This window comes from Osmerus eperlanus, chromosome 1 (assembly GCF_963692335.1).
Source record: "Osmerus eperlanus chromosome 1, fOsmEpe2.1, whole genome shotgun sequence".
NCBI lineage: Eukaryota > Metazoa > Chordata > Actinopteri > Osmeriformes > Osmeridae > Osmerus > Osmerus eperlanus.
In genome coordinates, this window is record NC_085018.1 from 22,989,085 (window position 1) to 23,008,947 (window position 19,863).

Consider the following 19,863-nt stretch of genomic DNA (forward strand, 5'->3'; position numbering starts at 1 on the left):
TTTGAACCCAGACAGCTGGAGTGAATGTCAACCCTACCAGTTAAACCCTGACAGCTATAGTGAAAGTTAACCCTACCACTTAAACCTAGTCACTGACAGCTGTATTGAACGATCTCATTCCTGTTTCCACAGGGGATCTTCCCGGTCAGCTATGTGCACCTGAGGAAGGCTGTTGTCACCAACCGAGGGTGAGTGTCCGTCTCTCTGTTTGTCTTTCTGACTGTCTCTCTGTTTGTCTTTCTGTCTGTCTCACTGTTTGTCTCTCTGTCTGTCTGCCTTTCTGCCTTTCTGTATGTCTGTCTGCCTCGCTGTCTGTCTCTCTGTCTGTCTCTGTCTGTCTCTCTGTCTGTCTCTCTGTCTGTCTCTCTGTCTGCCTCTCTGTCTGTCTCTCTGTCTGTCTCTCTGTCTGTCTCTGTCTGCCTCTCTGTCTGTCTCTCTGTCTGCCTCTCTGTCTGCCTCTCTGTCTGTCTCTCTGTCTGCCTCAGTCTGCCTCTCTGCAATCTCATTCTTTCTCTCACTTAGTGTTTCTCTCTCTCAGAATTTTATTGAGATCAGCAACAGAATCGTTTGTAAATGTAATTCCTGAATAAAATATTTATGCTTCCGTGATCTGATAGGATTCCAGGTTCAATAATTTAAAGCATTTGCATGATGTTGTTGAAACCTTCATTTTAGCTCTGATTAATCAAAGTTCCGGGTGTTCTCATTTGCATTACCCGTTTAATTAAATGCACGGAGAAGGAAATTAATTGGAATTACAATCCTTTACTGTTTTAAGTATGCCTGGAAGGCATGGAGGGGAGACAGTGTCTTTAGTTGGAATAATTATTTCTGGAGTACTGGTGCCTGTTCTCCTAGGATGGAATTACTACAGAACGGATGTGTGGGTCAGCAAATATTCATACCGAGGGGATTTCATACTGGTGTGTGTGTGTGTGTATAAATTAATGTGCGCTTGTCTGTGTGTGTATTATTCTCAGAATAGCAGTAACTTAAGAAGATAGCTCGTCCCTCCATTCTCCATTAGGCGTTTGTCAAAGAAGCGAAAGTAAAAGGCAGCTGGGTCGTTCTCTTCAACGTGTGGAGGAGGGTGAGGAGGCAGGGAGGCAAGGAGGCAGGGATGGAAGCAGATAGAAGAAGGAATAGTTTAAGGTTGAGTGTCACAGGATGAGGAGGGAGGAAGACAGACCAGCCAGTGACTCAGCTGAAGCTGCTGGTTGAGTGAACATTGTCCCTGCAGTCTTCTCCTTCACATCTCCCCTGAGTCCATCCACGCCAGCGAAATCATCGTCACCTGAGCAAAACTCAAACTCAGTCCCAGACCTAGTTATGTATCGTATTTATAAATGTACTTTTGTAAAGCCTGTTCGTGTTAGCATTTCTCCAGCCATGCATCGATGCAGTTAATGAGGGGATCTCAGATTGTTTTTCGTTCACCGTACACTTTCACAGGGGTGTTGGGTCAGGACTCCCAGGCAGCGTCATACTGTCGTTCTTGTAGTTATAATCATCCCCACTGACTCATTTGCCCAGCAGAATGTTCTGTTACTAATTGGAGTGTTTGTCCAAATCTTTTTTAAGCGTTTGTACTAGCAAGGTTCTCTAGCAAGATCTGCTTTGACATCCAGTGACTTTTCAGTTTGTGATTAGTTTTGAGCCTCTTATAATTTTTTTAATCTTGTTTGAGATTTTACATTTTACATTTATGCATTTAGCAGAGATTATAGTTTTAGTAGTTTTAGATTATAGTTAAATGCCAATCAGAAAACATCACCAGTACCCCCCCCCCCCCTCCTTACGTCACTACGTAAATTTTTCTGACAACCTTTTACTTTCACTTTTACTTTTATTTCACACAAATGTGGGAGTCAGGTGGCTGAACGGTTAGGGAATCGGGCTAGTAATCAAAAGGTTGCCAGTTCGATTCCCGGCTGTGCCAAAAAATGACGTTGTGTCCTTGGGCAAGGCACTTCACCCTACTTGCCTCGGGGGGAATGTCCCTGTACTTACTGTAAGTCGCTCTGGATAAGAGCGTCTGCTAAATGACTAAATGTAAATGTAATGTAAATGTCAGTACTTTCTACTTATTATATTTCAAGCCAGACTCGTTCCTTTAGTTTGAATCTGTATTTGGTGGCGCCTTTTTTAATTTCCTGCCTGTCACGCACAACAAATGTAAGATACTCTATGAAGCTACCATGGAGCAAGGCAGGAGGCAACAAAAAGAATAATGAATTAAAAAAGTAAAAAAATATCTCCTTTCTGTGTGTGAAAAAAGTTTAGAAAAAAGGTTTTTAAAGGTAAAAAAACTTATACTTATACTTACTCTGACATATACTTACTTACGTAAGTATATGTCAGAGCCAATACTTCTTTACTGTAACTTGAGTGAAGTAAAAAGTGTAGTCAGTACTCCAACTTTTACCAGAGTCTTTTTAAACATGAGTATGTGCTTCTACTAATCTCCCTTGAGACATCCAACCGACCAACCAAGACCCATAGATAGAACACTAGGCTACAGATTAATTACATTTATAACAGATGATGGATTTATTGCAGATTATGTCTCCATCTTCCTGAAGAGGCTAGTCTCCAGTGGCTTGGGACCTACATATCTCTGGCCATCGTCGCTGCGATCACGTCCATATCAATTACTCTGGTCTGTTTAGAATTTCAATACCAATTCGGTAATTGAAGTGAGGCAAATCACCCCTTTTAGTAATCAATGAGATTGATATGGCCTTTTTCATTTGAGGAAAAATAACATATTATCTGGGGCCCAGGTTAAGGCTGTTTTCCGGTAGTGGTTCCTAGCGCCCTCGGAGATAGGTGACTTTCTGATGTATCATACACCTGCATTAATATGACCTCAAAACACCAAGACCTCCTGTGTTCGACCTCCTGTGTTCAACCTCCATACTTTATGACCTCTGGTTTTGCTGGAGGCCTGTCAACTGAGATAGACAGTGATGTGCTGTGATTGTGTGTGTGTGTGTGTCTGAATACCTGTTGTATTGTAGAAGAATCATGTCCTGCAGGCTTCTCTCTCTATATATACTTTTACAGTCACTGATATTTAGTGTCAGTCAGTCTGACACACACGCACACACACTGACAGTCTTTGTATATAGTTTCTACACTTCTATAGGAGAAATGAACACACCGAAGTATTGCCATATGCTGAACATTACATTTTAAAAGGGAGTTAGGTGGCTGAGCGGTTGGGGAGTCGGGCTAGTAATCTGAAGGTTACCGGGTCGATTCCCGGTTGTGTGTCCTTGGGCAAGGCACTTCACGCTACTTGCCTCGGGGGGAATGTCCCTGTACTTACTGTAAGTCGCTCTGGATAAGAGCGTCTGCTAAATGACTAAATGTAAAAGCATCATGAAAAATTTTTTTTTTAAAAGTTTACCACAGGAAAAGTTATTAGATTTGTATTTAATGAAAACCTTGCTACTGTTTACTATGGAACAACCTTGAAAGCTTCCTCACAAGCTTGTGTTTAACAAAGCCTTGTGGAGCCCAACCAGGAATGCCTGATAAGATCAATCTACATAGAAGATGAGAGAAGGACAACAGGAAGTGTTTGCAGGAGGAGAATCAGGGGAGATCGGGAGGAGGTGAGGACTCAGATAGATGGAGAGAAAGAGTCTATAAGACCGTGGGGAGATGAGGGGGGGGGGCAATTATAATGCTGAGGTGGAAAGAGACAAGAGAGAGAGAGAGGGAGAGAGGGAGGGGAGAGAGAGAGAGAGAGAGAGGGAGAGGGAGAGAGAGAGAGAGAGAGAGAGAGAGAGAGGAGAGAGAGAGAGAGAGGAGGAGAGAGAGAGGAGAGAGAGAGAGAGAGGGAGAGAGAGAGAGAGAGAGAGGAGAGAGAGAGAGAGAGAGAGAGAGAGAGAGAGGAGAGAGAGAGAGAGAGAAAGAGAGAGAGAGAGAGAGAGAAGGGAGAGAGGGAGAGAGAGAGAACCAAGTAGAACTAATGTGTGTGGAATCAGAGGGTTCTGGGCACTAGGCCTCGGCTGAAACGAGGGGGTAATCTCATTGTGTGGGAGATGTTAGGGGGCTGGGTTTAAATGATTAGTTATAGTAGTAAAGAAAAGAGAAAGAGAGAGAGAGAGGGATGGGGAGAGAGAGAGAAATATGTCTCATAAACTAGAAGACTGAAAACACATAGTGAACATCCTCCTTGCTGATAACCACAGGATGCAGTTACCACTGCGAGAGCACTGGGTCTGGACTAGAGCCAGGGCTGGAGCTAGGGTATGGGCAAGGGAGGCCTGGGGCTGATACTGGGGCTGTTACTGGGCTGGGACTAGAACTAGTGTTTTGGAGGGTGGGGCTGGAACTTGGTTGTGGAGGCCTGCAGGGAGTAGAGATGAGTGTTGGGGCTGGGGGCTGCAGGGAGTAGAGATGAGGGGCTGCCTGCAGATTGCGAGCCTGCAAAAGCCCATCTCTGTGGAAAACAGTTTTTGAACCATCTGGCTGCTGAATGATTAGAGAATTCGTCATCAGGAAAAAGTCAGTTGGGTTTTGACTGGAAGAGAATGTCAAGCGTAATGTTTGTAACGTAACACGTGCGCGCACACACTCACTAATTCACACACATACTTAGCCTTAAAGCAGTATGACTCAGAACAATGTGTCCCTCAAGTTTTGTTGTCACTGTTTGTTAATGGTGTGAATGTGAGACAGTACGTGTGTGCTTTGTCAGGTTTTTTTTACATTCAATGGTGAGAACCATTGAATGTGTGAGAACCATTGAATGTGAGTGTTTGTGTGTGTGTGCAGGCAGTATAAAACAGTAACCGTGTGTGTGTGTGTGTGTGCAGGCAGTATAAAACAGTAACCGTGTGTGTGTGTGTGTGTGTGTGTGTGTGTGTGTGTGTGTGTGTGTGTGCAGGCAGTATGAAACAGTGGTGCCGCTGGAAGACGCCATTGTGACGGAGGTCACGTCGACGCTGCAGGAGTGGGCTTTGCTCTGGAAGCAACTCTACGTGGTGAGTACCTGCCGTCCCTCACCTAGGAGTGTGTGTGTTTCAGTATCGTCCCACACCTCAGTGTGTGTGTGTGTGTTTCAGTATCGTCCCACACCTCAGTGTGTGTGTGTGTGTTTCAGTATCGTCCCACACCTCAGTGTGTGTGTGTGTGTTTCAGTATCGTCCCACACCTCAGTGTGTGTGTGTGTGTGTTTCAGTATCGTCCCACACCTCAGTGTGTGTGTGTGTGTTTCAGTATCGTCCCACACCTCAGTGTGTCTGTGTGTGTGTGTTTCAGTATCGTCCCACACCTCAGTGTGTCTGTGTGTGTGTGTTTCAGTATCGTCCCACACCTCAGTGTGTGTGTGTGTGTGTGTTTCAGTATCGTCCCACACCTCAGTGTGTGTGTGTGTGTGTGTTTCAGTATCGTCCCACACCTCAGTGTGTGTGTGTGTGTTTCAGTATCGTCCCACACCTCAGTGTGTGTGTGTGTGTTTCAGTATCGTCCCACACCTCAGTGTGTGTGTGTGTTTCAGTATCGTCCCACACCTCAGTGTGTCTGTGTGTGTGTGTTTCAGTATCGTCCCACACCTCAGTGTGTCTGTGTGTGTGTGTTTCAGTATCGTCCCACACCTCAGTGTGTCTGTGTGTGTGTGTTTCAGTATCGTCCCACACCTCAGTGTGTGTGTGTGTGTTTCAGTATCGTCCCACACCTCAGTGTGTGTGTGTGTGTTTCAGTATCGTCCCACACCTCAGTGTGTGTGTGTGTGTTTCAGTATCGTCCCACACCTCAGTGTGTGTGTGTGTGTTTCAGTATCGTCCCAACACCTCAGTGTGTGTGTGTGTTTCAGTATCGTCCCACACCTCAGTGTGTCTGTGTGTGTGTGTTTTCAGTATCGTCCCACACCTCAGTGTGTCTGTGTGTGTGTGTTTCAGTATCGTCCCACACCTCAGTGTGTGTGTGTGTGTTTCAGTATCGTCCCACACCTCAGTGTGTGTGTGTGTGTTTCAGTATCGTCCCACACCTCAGTGTGTGTGTGTGTGTGTTTCAGTATCGTCCCACACCTCAGTGTGTGTGTGTGTGTGTGTGTGTGTTTCAGTATCGTCCCACACCTCAGTGTGTGTGTGTGTGTGTGTGTTTCAGTATCCTTCTACTGGAATCATCTCGACCATATTCTCTTCCTGCACTAGAGAGACCTGTGAACTTTGACACATTCTCCCAACGTTTGCATTTGTGTTTGTCTCTCAGCCCTCACTATCAAGACTTATCTGGCCCTTTCACCGTGGAACCTCTGAATCCTCTGTGTTACCTTCTGTGTTATCGCCAAATCGCTTACCTTCTAGGTGACCACTGTGTTTATGGGATTGTGGGATTGACCAAGGCTGGATTGGAACGTGGCTAGATCTAGAATGTATTATACAGGACAACATCATCTCTCACACACACAGCATGCCCGCTCGATCCTAGATAGGTGGATGGAGGGCACACAGGCCTGTCATCCATCTCTCTCCCTCTCTCTGTCCCCATCACTGTCATCCATCTCTCTCCCTCTCTCTGTCCCAATCACTGTCATCCATCTCTCTCCCTCTCTCTGTCCCCATCACTGTCATCCATCTCTCTCCCTCTCTCTGTCCCAATCACTGTCATCCATCTCTCTCCCTCTCTCTGTCCCAATCACTGTCATCCATCTCTCTCCCTCTCTCTGTCCCAATCACTGTCATCCATCTCTCTCCCTCTCTCTGTCCCAATCACTGTCATCCATCTCTCTCCCTCTCTCTGTCCCAATCACTGTCATCCATCTCTCTCCCTCTCTCTGTCCCAATCACTGTCATCCATCTCTCCCTCTCTCTGTCCCAATCACTGTCATCCATCTCTCTCCCTCTCTCTGTCCCAATCACTGTCATCCATCTCTCTCCCTCTCTCTGTCCCAATCACTGTCATCCATCTCTCCCTCTCTCTGTCCCCATCACTGTCATCCATCTCTCTCTGTCCCCCATCACTGTCATCCATCTCTCCCTCTCTCTGTCCCAATCACTGTCATCCATCTCTCCCTCTCTCTGTCCCCATCACTGTCATCCATCTCTCTCTGTCCCCATCACTGTCATCCATCTCTCCCTCTCTCTGTCCCAATCACTGTCATCCATCTCTCCCTCTCCTCTGTCCCCATCACTGTCATCCATCTCTCCCTCTCTCTGTCAATCACTGTCATCCATCTCTCCCTCTCTCTGTCATAATCAACTGTCATCCATCTCTCCCTCTCTCTCTGTCCCCATCACTGTCATCCATCTCTCCCTCTCTCTGTCCCAATCACTGTCATCCATCTCTCCCTCTCTCTGTCCCAATCACTGTCATCCATCTCTCCCTCTCTCTGTCCCCATCACTGTCATCCATCTCTCCCAGAAAGATGGATTTAACCTGTTTACGCTCCTGTTTCGCTCGCGAGACAAAAATGCTGCCTCCCCCTTCCTCAGTTACGACGCACTAAATTCTAAAAAATATATTTTTTAGACGCTACACATGTTATACATCGTTGGAAAGCTACGATTCTTGTGCTTCCATTGAAATAAACCAATTCAAGATCAAGTCGCAATAGCAAGCAAAGTCAACGTCTTTTTCCGGTGAACATTCCTTCAACAATGCCAAAGAAAAAAGTTGTACTCACCCTAAGTTGTTCAAATAGGTCCAGGTGTGCAAATCATGCCATCAAAACTTGATCTGCGTAAGTCCCAAGGGTTCAAAGTATCTAACCATGTAAAGTAATTCGTCCAAATACAATGTTTTACGTTCATGAATAGCCATTATCCTTTGTTTCATTATGCAAGTTAGCCGACGGAAGAAACAACTTGTTCACATAAAAGTGTTATTTTCTCAGATTTATCAACGGAGTATTACAAAATGAAGGTCTCAAAATGTCCGTTGAACCCTCCCCTTTTGATTGACACCTTGTTCGACCCAATAGGAGCTTCCATGCCCCGTTGACAGCCCTCTAAAGCCAACTAGGTCTGTGCGTCCTGCCCCCCCCCCCGCCCCCCCCCCCCACACTCGTTCTAAACAAATTTCTCGAACTGGCTTCGACTGGCTCTGAAATTAGCTCGTTAGCCTTGTAGCTGACAGCTAGCTGAAAATGCCAATACCTCATTTGTATGCGTCTGTGGAGCCTTCAAAATAACAGTCGATTGCGCAATATGGTTGACAGAATCAGTGTTCTTTGTGCGCCAATCCTTGGAATCAGATAAAGCACTCCAATGTGTTCATGCTTCAGTTTTTGTGTTTCAGTATTACTAATTAGGGATTTAGCTATTATATATGATAGTTCTAAGTACCACCTTTCATTAGAGATAACAATTATGAAAAATAATACCTTTTTATTTGACCTTGACCTTGGTTACAAAGGGTCATTTTGGAGTCTCCAAAAGACCCTTTTAGAAAATTCCTGGATGTACTCTTATAAAAACATGTGTCAAATATGAATATATTGTGGTATTATGTTTGACTTTTGATTTTAATTGGGTAAGGCTTCAACCTGTGGTCCAATTTAGTCTTCCAGATAATACCTACCACCTCTAGGCCTATTCAGGCCTCTGTTTTCAAAACAAAATCTAGGCGGAAATAGAAATTTTCACTTTCCTTGTGTTCAAGCTTCTATTACTCAACACTAGAAGGACTGACAGGGGTCCTGACAACAGGGGACATAACTTCAGAGTGTCAGCTTTCAAAAGAGATCATTTACATGCATGTACTCCAAATGGTTCAAGAACAGCTTCCAATTTACTTTGGGTATGCTGTTTAGGCGTTTTCAGGCAAATTTAACAGGAACATGAAAAGGTTAATGGCTAATGACAGCTGTGGTTTAGTCTTCTGTTTAAATGTTGATGGGGACAGATGCTGGAGGATGAGAGCAACACACTGTGTGATGTGTACAGCACGATGTGCTCTGTATGAATCTGCGTGACTTTATATAAAGACTAGAGGCATGTCTACCTTGGACATACCATGTGTGTGTGTGTGTGTGTGTGTGTGTGTGTGTGTGAGGACGGTAGTGGAGGTCTCAGATCCCAGATAACACATCCTCACTGCCAGTAGCGATGTTTTAGCCTCGGTCACAGAGCGGTCACACACGCTCTCACACACACGCTCTCACACACACGCTCTCACACACACACTCTCACACACACGCTCTCACACACGCGCTCTCACACACACACTCTCACACACACACTCTCACACACGCGCTCTCACACACGCTCTCTCACACACACTCTCACACACGCTCTCTCACACACTCTCTCACACACGCTCTCTCACACACGCTCTCACACACACGCTCTCACACACACGCTCTCACACACACGCTCTCACACACACGCTCACGCAAACCTACATACTTACACACACAGAGACACTATTACATGCTCACGCACACTTAAACGCTCAAACACACACACCATTACATGCTCACACACACACACATACTTAAACGTTCAAACACACACACACACATTGGTTTTCCACACCTCACTGGCCTCATTCAGTTATTATTTACGCCGACCTCAGGGAGTTGCTGCTGGCCTGTGACTAATGAACAGAACCAGTGCACCGTGTCAGAGGGCTCGGTCTGGCCTGGCCGCTCTCTGGGAATCACAACTGGGTCACAGCGCCTCGCACGCCCCCGCTGCGGACGTGCGCTTGATTTGACCAGGTGTGCCACTGGCAGTGGCATGATCGGATGATCCTGATTATGGTGGCGACGATGAAGATGAGGATAATGGGGATGATGATGATGGGGGGGGAGACAGATATTATGGTGGTTCTAGGGTGGGGGGGGTTTCGGTTTGGTGATGTGCAGTCAGCAGGATAGTTTCCTAAGACACTCCAACAGTCTGTAGACTGTCGGAGTGGAAATGGATGTTACTGACGCACGTGTGGATGGCTTGTCAACTCCTCCACTCTCATCTTCCCCGCGGCATCCTTACTGTACACACACACACACACACACACACACACACACGTACAGGCACCGTACAAGCATACACTCTGACAGTGTGCCGCGGGACCAAGCACACTCTCAAGTGCGAGGTTTTATTTGCACTGATGGTTTTTTAACACAAACCTGCATGGACACACACACACACACGTGTGAAAACATTAGTGTGTTCCGTCCCCGCTGTGTCAGACCATGTCGGTTCTCCACCACACCTGAGCCAGACTCACGGGTGTTTTGGTGAGGTGGTTTTTGTGGAGGGTTTGTGGTTTAGGGTGTGTGCTGGTCTCATAGAGCTTTTCAGATGTCTGTGTTTTTGGACGGGAACATGTTGGTCAAATCTAGACTGAGTTGACGCTGTTTGTGAGAGAGAGAGAGAGAGAGAGAGAGAGAGAGAGAGAGAGAGAGAGAGAGAGAGAGAGAGAGAGAGAGAGAGAGAGAGAGAGAGACAGAGACAGAGACAGAGACAGAGACAGAGACAGAGACAGAGACAGAGACAGAGACAGAGACAGAGAGAGAGAGAGAGAGAGAGAGAGAGAGAGAGATAAGCATGCTCTCTGTCCTCTTCCGTTACTCTCCCTCCTAATCTCTCTGTCTCTCCCTCCCTCTGTCTGTCCTCTGTCCCTCTCTCTGGGAGAATATGACTACTCTACGATGCTGTTTGAGTGCAGGAGAACAGCATCATATTTTGTGTATCAAAAAAAGATTCAGAGAAAACCTCCTGACATTCAAATATTGATGACCGTGTGATGTCAAAGCTGTGTGTGATGTGTGGCAGCGGCTGGTGCAGACAGAGTGAGAGTGTGTCGTGTCTGCTTGCTGTCTCAGTACAGCAGACACCTCAAGAGGTTACCAAAGATACTGCCAAGAGAGATATACTCTGATAACTGGGACATTTCTACAGTGTATATATGTGTGTTTATACATGGGCGTGGCTGTGGTGTTTGTGAGTGTGGATTGTGTGTGTGTGTGTATGCGTGTGTGTGTGTGCGTGTATGCGTCTGTGTGGGTGTGTGCGTCGGTGTGTGTATTCTACTCGTGCTGCCCCATGTTAGGAGCATGTGACAGGTGATTGCCTGGAGAGAGAAGGTGAGAAAGGGTAGAGGGGGAGAAGGGGGGGGGAGGAGGAAGAAAGAAAAGCGGAAAGTCCGCTGTCATCTGGGGGGCAACAGGTGTTAAAACGATCCCTCTGTGACTAACACTGACATGGTCACCTTTAGATGCCCTCAACACCTTGAGGAGACGTTAGAGGGGGGGGGGGGGAGGGGGGATAGGAGGGGATGGAGTCGAATACTGTTTGGCATTTGTCACCTTTAGCTGCCCTCCGCCCCATGAAGAAGATGGGAGAGGGGGAAGAGAGGGGGAGGGTCAAAGAGAGGGGGAGGGGGAGGGGGAAGAGAGGGATAGGGGGGGAGGGTATTCTCAGTTTCTTGTCAGGAGTTATTTTCTTCAAGAAACCTCTCTCCCAGAGTGGCTGCTCCCAACACTGACCACAGCTTAGGATGAAGGAGGATGGGGGAGGATGAGGTAGGATGAGGGAGGATGAGGTAGGATGGGGGAGGATGAGGTAGGATGAGGGAGGATGAGGGAGGATGAGGGAGGATGGGGAGGATGAGGTAGGATGAGGTAGGATGAGGTAGGATGAGGTAGGATGGGGGAGGATGGGGAGGAGGAGGGAGGATGAGGGAGGATGAGGTAGGATGGGGGAGGATGAGGTAGGATGAGGGAGGATGAGGGAGGATGAGGGAGGATGAGGTAGGATGAGGTAGGATGAGGTAGGATGGGGGAGGATGGGGGAGGAGGAGGAAGGATGAGGGAGGATGAAGGAGGATGGGGGAGGATGAGGTAGGATGGGGGAGGATGGGGGAGGAGGAGGGAGGATGAGGGAGGATGAGGGAGGATGAGGTAGGATGAGGGAGGATGAGGGAGGATGGGGGAGGATGAGGGAGGATGAGGTAGGATGAGGTAGGATGGGGGAGGATGGGGGAGGATGGAGGGAGGATGAGGGAGGATGAGGTAGGATGGGGGAGGATGAGGTAGGATGAGGGAGGATGAGGGAGGATGAGGTAGGATGAGGTAGGATGAGGTAGGATGGGGGAGGATGGGGGAGGAGGAGGAAGGATGAGGGAGGATGAAGGAGGATGGGGGAGGATGAGGTAGGATGGGGGAGGATGGGGGAGGAGGAGGGAGGATGAGGGAGGATGAGGGAGGATGAGGGAGGATGAGGTAGGATGAGGGAGGATGAGGGAGGATGGGGGAGGATGAGGGAGGATGAGGTAGGATGAGGTATGATGGGGGAGGATGGAGGGAGGATGAGGGAGGATGAGGTAGGATGGGGGAGGATGAGGTAGGATGAGGGAGGATGAGGGAGGATGAGGTAGGATGGGGGAGGATGAGGTAGGATGAGGGAGGATGGGGGAGGATGAGGTAGGATGAGGGAGGATGGGGGAGGATGAGGTAGGATGGGGGAGGATGAGGTAGGATGGGGGAGGATGAGGTAGGATGAGGTAGGATGGGGGAGGATGAGGTAGGATGAGGTAGGATGGGGGAGGAGGAGGGAGGATGAGGGAGGATGAGGTAGGATGGGGGAGGATGAGGGAGGATGAGGTAGGATGGGGAGGATGGGGGAGGAGGAGGGAGGATGAGGGAGGATGAGGGAGGATGAGGTAGGATGGGGGAGGATGAGGTAGGATGAGGTAGGATGAGGGAGGATGGGGGAGGATGAGGTAGGATGGGGGAGGATGAGGTAGGATGAGGGAGGATGGGGAGGATGAGGTAGGATGGGGGAGGATGAGGTAGGATGAGGTAGGATGAGGGAGGATGGGGGAGGATGAGGGAGGATGAGGGAGGATGAGGTAGGATGAGGTAGGATGGGGGAGGATGGGGGAGGAGGAGGGAGGGTGAGGTAGGATGAGGGAGGATGGGGGAGGAGGAGGGAGGATGAGGTAGGATGAGGGAGGATGGGGGAGGATGAGGGAGGATGGGGGAGGAGGAGGGAGGATGAGGTAGGATGAGGGAGGATGGGGGAGGATGAGGTAGGATGAGGGAGGATGAGGTAGGATGAGGGAGGATGGGGGAGGATGAGGTAGGATGAGGGAGGATGAAGGAGGATGGGGGAGGATGAGGGAGGATGAGGTAGGATGAGGGAGGATGGGGGAGGATGGGGGAGGAGGAGGGAGGAGGAGGGAGGAGGAGAAGCAGGGAGAGGTTGAGATGGGAGGAGGAGAGAGGATATCTCTGATGTATGATATGAGATATATCTCTCTCAATTCAATTCAGTATGCTTTCTCGGCATGAGAGTTCAGGTAATTCTTTGCTGAAGCAGTCCACAGTAAATGGACAACACAGAGGTGAAACAGAGAGGAGAGTTGATCCGTAGAGGAGACACATATCTGTCTCCTTGTCTCTCTGCATCTTCTTAAGCTTGTCCACTGCTGAGGAGTCTGTCTCAGTGACAGCTGTGTGTGTGGGGACAGCAGCTAGTTCCAGACCTGTCACTGTGTGGCACTCACACCTATCCTCACACACACACACGACCACACACACATAGAAACACACACTCTCAGACACACACACCAAACAACCAGCCGAACCCTAACCCTACCCTCAGCACTCTGACAAGAGGACAAGTGACAATGACTCCCGTGTGTCTTCACTTGTCTGCGTGTGTCATACACAGTCTGCTGCAACTGCCATGGCGTTCCCATGGAAACACAGCTCTCCTGTGTGTGTGTGTGTGTGTGTGTGTGTGTGTGTGTGTGTGTGTGTGATTTTGTCTCAAAATTGGAGAGCTACAGTACCATCCCAGTGTGACCAGACAGGTGATGCTGCCAGCCCTGGCCTGGCCTGGCCTCAACACAACTTCTGTGTGCACAAGTGTGTGTTTGTAAGGCAATAGAGTTTGCGGTCAAGATTACAGACAGAAGTATTTGAGCAGCAATGAGCTGGCTCTGTGAGCTAGCATTGGATAGCTACAGTATGTGTGCCAGCACTGACATGTCTGCGTGAGCTAGCATTGAGCTAGCTATGTGAGAAGCACTAAGTTTACTCATCGAGCAACACTGAGCTAGCTATGTTGAGCGAAACGCCGCTCTCTAATTTAGGAGGCAGCTCCAACCCTGCACTCATCTGGTGGGTGGCTGGCTGGTTGGTTTGGAGAAAGGAGAGGGAGAGCGAGAAAGGCAGAGAGACTTGAGAAAGCAAACCAGAGAGAGAGAGAGCATCCCGTAGGAAGAGCTGTGAGCTGTGTGACAGCCTGTGGTTTCTCCTAGCCTTGTGTGTGTGCGTGTGTGTGTGTGTGTGCAGCTTCATGTCTAGAGAGGCTGGTTTTCAGCGCTCTCAGCACAGCAGAAGGACCAGCCGCCTCACCACCTCTCCACCGTAAGTAGCCGCCGCCGCTATGTAGACTGACCAATCACCATCCAGGAGGATCTATTTTTATCTTGTTGTTGGTCATTGATGTGGTGTGTGGTATCAGGTGTGGGGTATCGGGTGTGTGGTATCTTGTGTGTGGTATCTGGTGTGTGGTATCTGGTGTGTGGTATCTGGTGTGTGGTATCATGTGTGTGGTATCAGGTGTGTGGTATCAGGTGTGTGGTATCTGGTGTGTGGTATCTGGTGTGTGGTATCAGGTGTGTGGTATCAGGTGTGTGGTATCTGGTGTGTGGTACAGTATTAGGTGTGTGGTATCTGGTGTGTGGTATCTGGTGTGTGGTACAGTATTAGGTGTGTGGTATCTGGTGTGTGGTATCAGGTGTGTGTTATCTGGTGTGTGGTATCAGGTGTGTGGTATCTGGTGTGTGGTATCAGGTGTGCGGTATCAGGTGTGTGGTACAGTATTAGGTGTGTGAGGTTAGTCCCTGCAGGTGCAGCTTGATGCTGTAGCGGGGTTTGCTCGTTTAAAGATAGAAATACTTAATTTATCATAAAGTCTCGGGGCACCACCCTAATATTGGTTTAGGACATTAGGGAATCCTATGTTTAATATGTAATAATCAGTCTCATCTTTAGGAATGAATTCGTTCTAAGAGTAGAGCCAATCGTAACATCAGTGAACACGCACGTCAAAATATCTTTACAATGAATTTATTCAAGTAAGGTAAACAGATCTTATGAACAAGTTGGATTATGGGTTTGATATGAGAGATTGGTTTCAATGAACAGAATGAAATGGTCTAACTTAAAGAAAGACAGAAATTGTACAGTCAATGATTACATCCTTACAAATCATAAACAGAGCTCACGCCAATGCCATGTCGAGGAGGAAAGAGCGTTAGCCATAGTTACGTTTGATCAGGGGTTGATCAATGATGTTGAGGGCGGTTTGCGCCAAAGGTCCATTTGAAGAATCTGAAGTCACAGCGCGGCTGCGCTGGGTCATGTGACTGAGTCTGCGGGATCTCAGTGAAGTCGCATTTGGAATTGCATTTTTGGTTCTTCTGTTGAAACGTCCAGATAGTGTCGCGTTCACTATGAAGTTGAATCTCAGGAGAAGCTTGGCGACGTCCTTTGGAACGCCAATCCTGATGGCGTTCATGCCATGGTCGGTTTCGCTGGAGTCAGAGATTGATGGTCATCTTAGGGCTTTATACAGTTCGAGGGAGGACCCGTCTGGGGTCAGATGTGGATTGGGGGAAGCTGGGTTCTCAACTCCCCCCTCCTTCCTTCACACCTACCAAAGGTGTGATCTGATCTCTGGCTGGTTCATTCGATGGTTCAAATATTGTTCTGGACATCTTGGTACAGTTACAAAATATAGTTGAATGATTGTTTTATTATGATAGCTTTGTGTAGATACCAAGAATGACGTGGTTATCTTTCAGGAAGAAGGAGTTGTTACTAGAATCAAGATTTCAGTGAACAAAACATTAAAACAAAGTCACAAACATAACACAAATATCCCTCTCATAATTCTCCACCTTGTACTCTTGTGGTAAAGGTGAAGTCTCAAGAACTTTCCTCAAAAGTTCTGATCAAGGTATGTTCTTTGTTCAAATCGCCGCCGAAACGGATAGCAAATGGTCGCTGGAGACGTGTTGTCTAAATCAGGCCCTTTGAAGCTTGCAAGCTAGCAGGAGGGCTGATTAGGTAGATTGGGGAGGTCCCCCCCCAATTCTATGGTTCCTTTGCATCGGCGTTTGGTGGGTAATCAGCATACTGAGGGTGTCACAAGGGCTGATTAGGTTTGTCTGATGTGATTGAATCACTCTTCAGGTGTGGCAAGATGTTGGCTCCGTGTGGTCTTGCGGACCTCACTACAATGCTGACGTGTCTAGGCAGGTGACTCGGGTCATCATGGGTGCTGAGATGCGCGGCGTAGCCACACGGCGGTGAGGCTGCGTCTGATTGGTCAGGTCCTGTGCTGGGTGTGGCCGTCTGCACTCTCCTCTCCCTGAGCTACTGAAGTGTGGCTGCCTGTCTGCAATGGAGATCTCTGACCAACCTGCTTATGTGCCAGTGTGTGTGTGCAGGCGTGCGTTTGTGCACGTGCGAGTGAGCGTGTGTGTGTGTGGGGGGTAGTACGTGTGTGTGTGCTTGCATGTGCGTTTGTGCATGTGCAAGTGAGCGTGTGTGTGTGTGTGTGGGGGGGGAGTACGTGTGTGTGTGCTTGCATGTGCGTTTGTGCACGTGCAAGTGAGCGTGTGTGTGTGTGCTGAGGGTCAGACTGGGTCAGGAGAGGATTACGGATGAGATGCCTGCCTGTGGTGGTCCATGCCAGCTCCCCGCCTGCGCTCAGCCAAGCCCTCGCCACTCCACACTGGGCTCGGCACGCTGGCATATGGCTCTGCTGGGTCACGCAATCAGGAGCAGACCTTCACTCTACGCACGCACGCACACACATATGGACACAAACACACACACACACACATAGACACAAACACACACACACACACATAGACACAAACACACACACGGACACAAACACACAGAACCTAACACACACACACTCGGAGGGAGAAAGTGTGGGAGAGTGATAGACAGAGAGGCAGAAAGTGAGCGAGAGAGATACAGAGAGAGAGAAGAGCAAACAGAATCAAAAGAATGTATTAAGTAACCATCAAACAGGAGCAGCAAGGACAGAACTGCACACAGTAAGACCGACCAAAACAGCAAAACAATCAGACAAGGACCACCACAGGGAACACAAACACACACACAGGAGATGTGAGGACAGTTGAGGACAGCTCGGTGATGAATGACAAGACACAGGTGTGAAGGGAGCGAGGAAGCAGGGGAGAGGAGAGAGACAGACACAACCCACAGCACAGACACAGCCAGAGAGACCGACAGGGAACACCAGGGTGACTATGGTCGTGCGAGAGAGAGAGAGACAGAGAGAGAGAGAGAGAGAGAGAGAGAGGGAGAGGGAGAGGGAGAGGGGGAGGTGGAGGGGGGAGGGGGGGAGAGAGAGAGAGAGATGGCAGAAAGTAAAGAGTTGATGTGAGAATATCCTTCAGAAAAGAATAACATGGAGGAACATCCGTGGCATTAACCTAATGTGTGTGTGTGTGTGTGTGTGGCGTGCGTGTGTTTTCTCTGAGGGTCTAAACTGGTTATAGGTGCTTAACTGTGGGCATCTGAATAGCCCTCTGTGACAGTGCTTGGTAAAAGTACCATAAAGAAAACACACATTTCAGTCTCTTGCTGCATGTTAGCGTGGGGGAAAGGATGGAGTGAAATGAGCATGTCTAAAACAACCTGACAGACAACATCCATATTGTATAAGACATCTGGAGGTTCTGCACACCCTGTTTGTGTGTCTGTCTGTGTCTGTGTGTGTGTGTGTGTGTGTGTGTCTGGTCTCTAGCTTACTAGCAGCTGCAGGTTAGATGAAGACTGTTGAGAAAAGTTGAAAAGGTTTGGGGTCATCACCCACTTTCTCTTTCCTTTTCACATTCTTTGTCCTTTCTTCCTTTCTACACCCCCCCTGTCTCTCTCTCTTTCTCTCGCTCTCCGTCTCTCTCTTTCTCTCGCTCTCTCTCTCTCTCTCTCTCCCCCCCCCCCCCCCCTCTCTCTCTCTCTCTGACCTGATTGGTCTAACACCACTTCCTGTCACACAGGAAGTGGAGCTCTTCAACTTGCATATGACCACAAAACCTACCAATCAGAGTGTTGTGTGTTATTGCATGTGTATGTATGTGTCCATCTATGTGTGTGCACTCAAGCATCTATTTTTCAGCGTGTGTGTGTGCCTTTTCCTACGTTTGTGTGTGTATGTGTGTCGGTGTGTGTGAATATGTGTGTGTATGTTTTTATCTTCTGCTGTTTAGCAGGATAATCACAGCCCATAGGTCCAGAACAGTGACGAGCAGGGACACAAACACGTCCATCATGGTTGTCATGGCAGTTACCTAGGAAACCAGCTAGTCCTCATTCCTCAGTATGAAGCTGGCAGGAGACTGCTCTTCAGAACACGTGTTTACTACGGGAGGGTTACTACTGGAGTCCATGTTGTTCCAAGCGAGGAAGTTACTGATGTAATATCATATAGACATCTCATCAAGACTGAGGCATTGTGCTGTAGTGGTTAGGTTTAGATTTGACAGTTTGTATTTGTAGAAAACAATTTCGCAGCAGTAGGGAAACGTAGCATTAGGGTTAGTAGGGTTAATTGGTCTTAAGACCTGAGCATTTAAACTGTCGGTTTAACATCCCACCTTGATATACAGTACTGTGCAAAAGTCTTAGGCACAATAAAACTAAAAAAGGTTAAGGAAAAATGCTTTAAGAAATAATGAAATTGAAAAATGTTACAAAAAGTTTAGCAAAATTGCACTTTTATACTGCTGCACAAATAAAAAAACTATGTATTTCTTTGATTAAATGTTGCATTCAAATCTGATACACTTAAACGCCGTCCTCGAAAAAATGCAACAACATTACATTTAGATTTACTATAATTCTAATTAATTTTTACTACAAATAGATAGACTTTCTGCATCACTATTAGTATCCTCATCTGCCTCCTCACCGACGAGACACCAGAGATGTTGCCTACTAATTAATAAACTGCTTTGCGCAATTCCTGTGTTGTTCTTAATTACGAATTAAATAATAATAAAAAAAGCTGCCCTCGTGTACACACCACCCTCATCGAAACATGTAATTCAAGAAAAGCTGTAGCATTTAATTGAAGAAATACAGTATAAGACATTATTTGTGTAAAAAATCTTGGGTGCCCAAGACTTATGCACAGTACTGTACATCAAGGCATCTCAACAAAACGCATATTTTTGTTCATGTATTTTTTTGCAGTACAACTATACTTAGTAATGTCCTAGAGACAGATTTTTCCTAGGTGTGTGATAGGTAAGCTTACAAATGGAGAACGGATTGGAATATCCCATTTATATACAGTGTGTGTGTTCTGTATGTACAGCATGTGTGCGTGCCTTTGGTTGACTTTGACTTTGTGTGTGTGTGTGTGTGTTTGTGTATGTGTGTATTTGAATTTATAATATTTTCCTGAACTGGCTGAATTGTAATGGGATTGACCCCCTGTCATGTGATGGAGGCTGTCGAGTAAGCAGAATCAGAATCCTACAAGAAGAGAGTGTGTGTGTGTGTGTGTATGTGTGTGTGGGTCTACATGTGTGTTTGTTTCTGTGTGTGTGCACACTTCATTCTGTGTTGCATGCAAGTTCAACCAGCGTCGAATAAAGTGTCTTAACGCTTTGCATGTTTCTAATGTATTTGAACCATTTGGCCAAGTGAATACTGAATCACAAGGTATTCATCGTAAATTATTAACTGAAACTTCACAGGGCAAATTATGTTTTCATTGAGTTTAAAACATTTAGATAGTAAAGTGTATTATCACCCCTTCTCGCTTTCTCTCTCTCTCCCTTTTCCCTCTCCATTTATCTCTCTCTGCATCTCTCTCAGAAACACAAGGTAGATCTGTT

At 47.4% G+C, this 19,863-nt stretch overlaps 1 protein-coding gene across 1 annotated transcript in view; it reads left to right on the top strand.

Moving 5' to 3' along the window:
• The window catches only part of LOC134019210 (dedicator of cytokinesis protein 3-like), an 87,885-nt gene that overhangs the window by 39,536 nt on the left and 28,486 nt on the right, over nt 1-19,863 (top strand). Inside the window, exons 4-6 of the mRNA XM_062459904.1 lie at nt 133-188; nt 4,901-4,997; nt 19,844-19,863. The exon at nt 19,844-19,863 is cut by the window's right edge and continues 129 nt beyond it. Of these exons, the coding sequence (XP_062315888.1) occupies nt 133-188; nt 4,901-4,997; nt 19,844-19,863 (173 nt within the window). The remainder of the gene's footprint in view (nt 1-132; nt 189-4,900; nt 4,998-19,843) is intronic.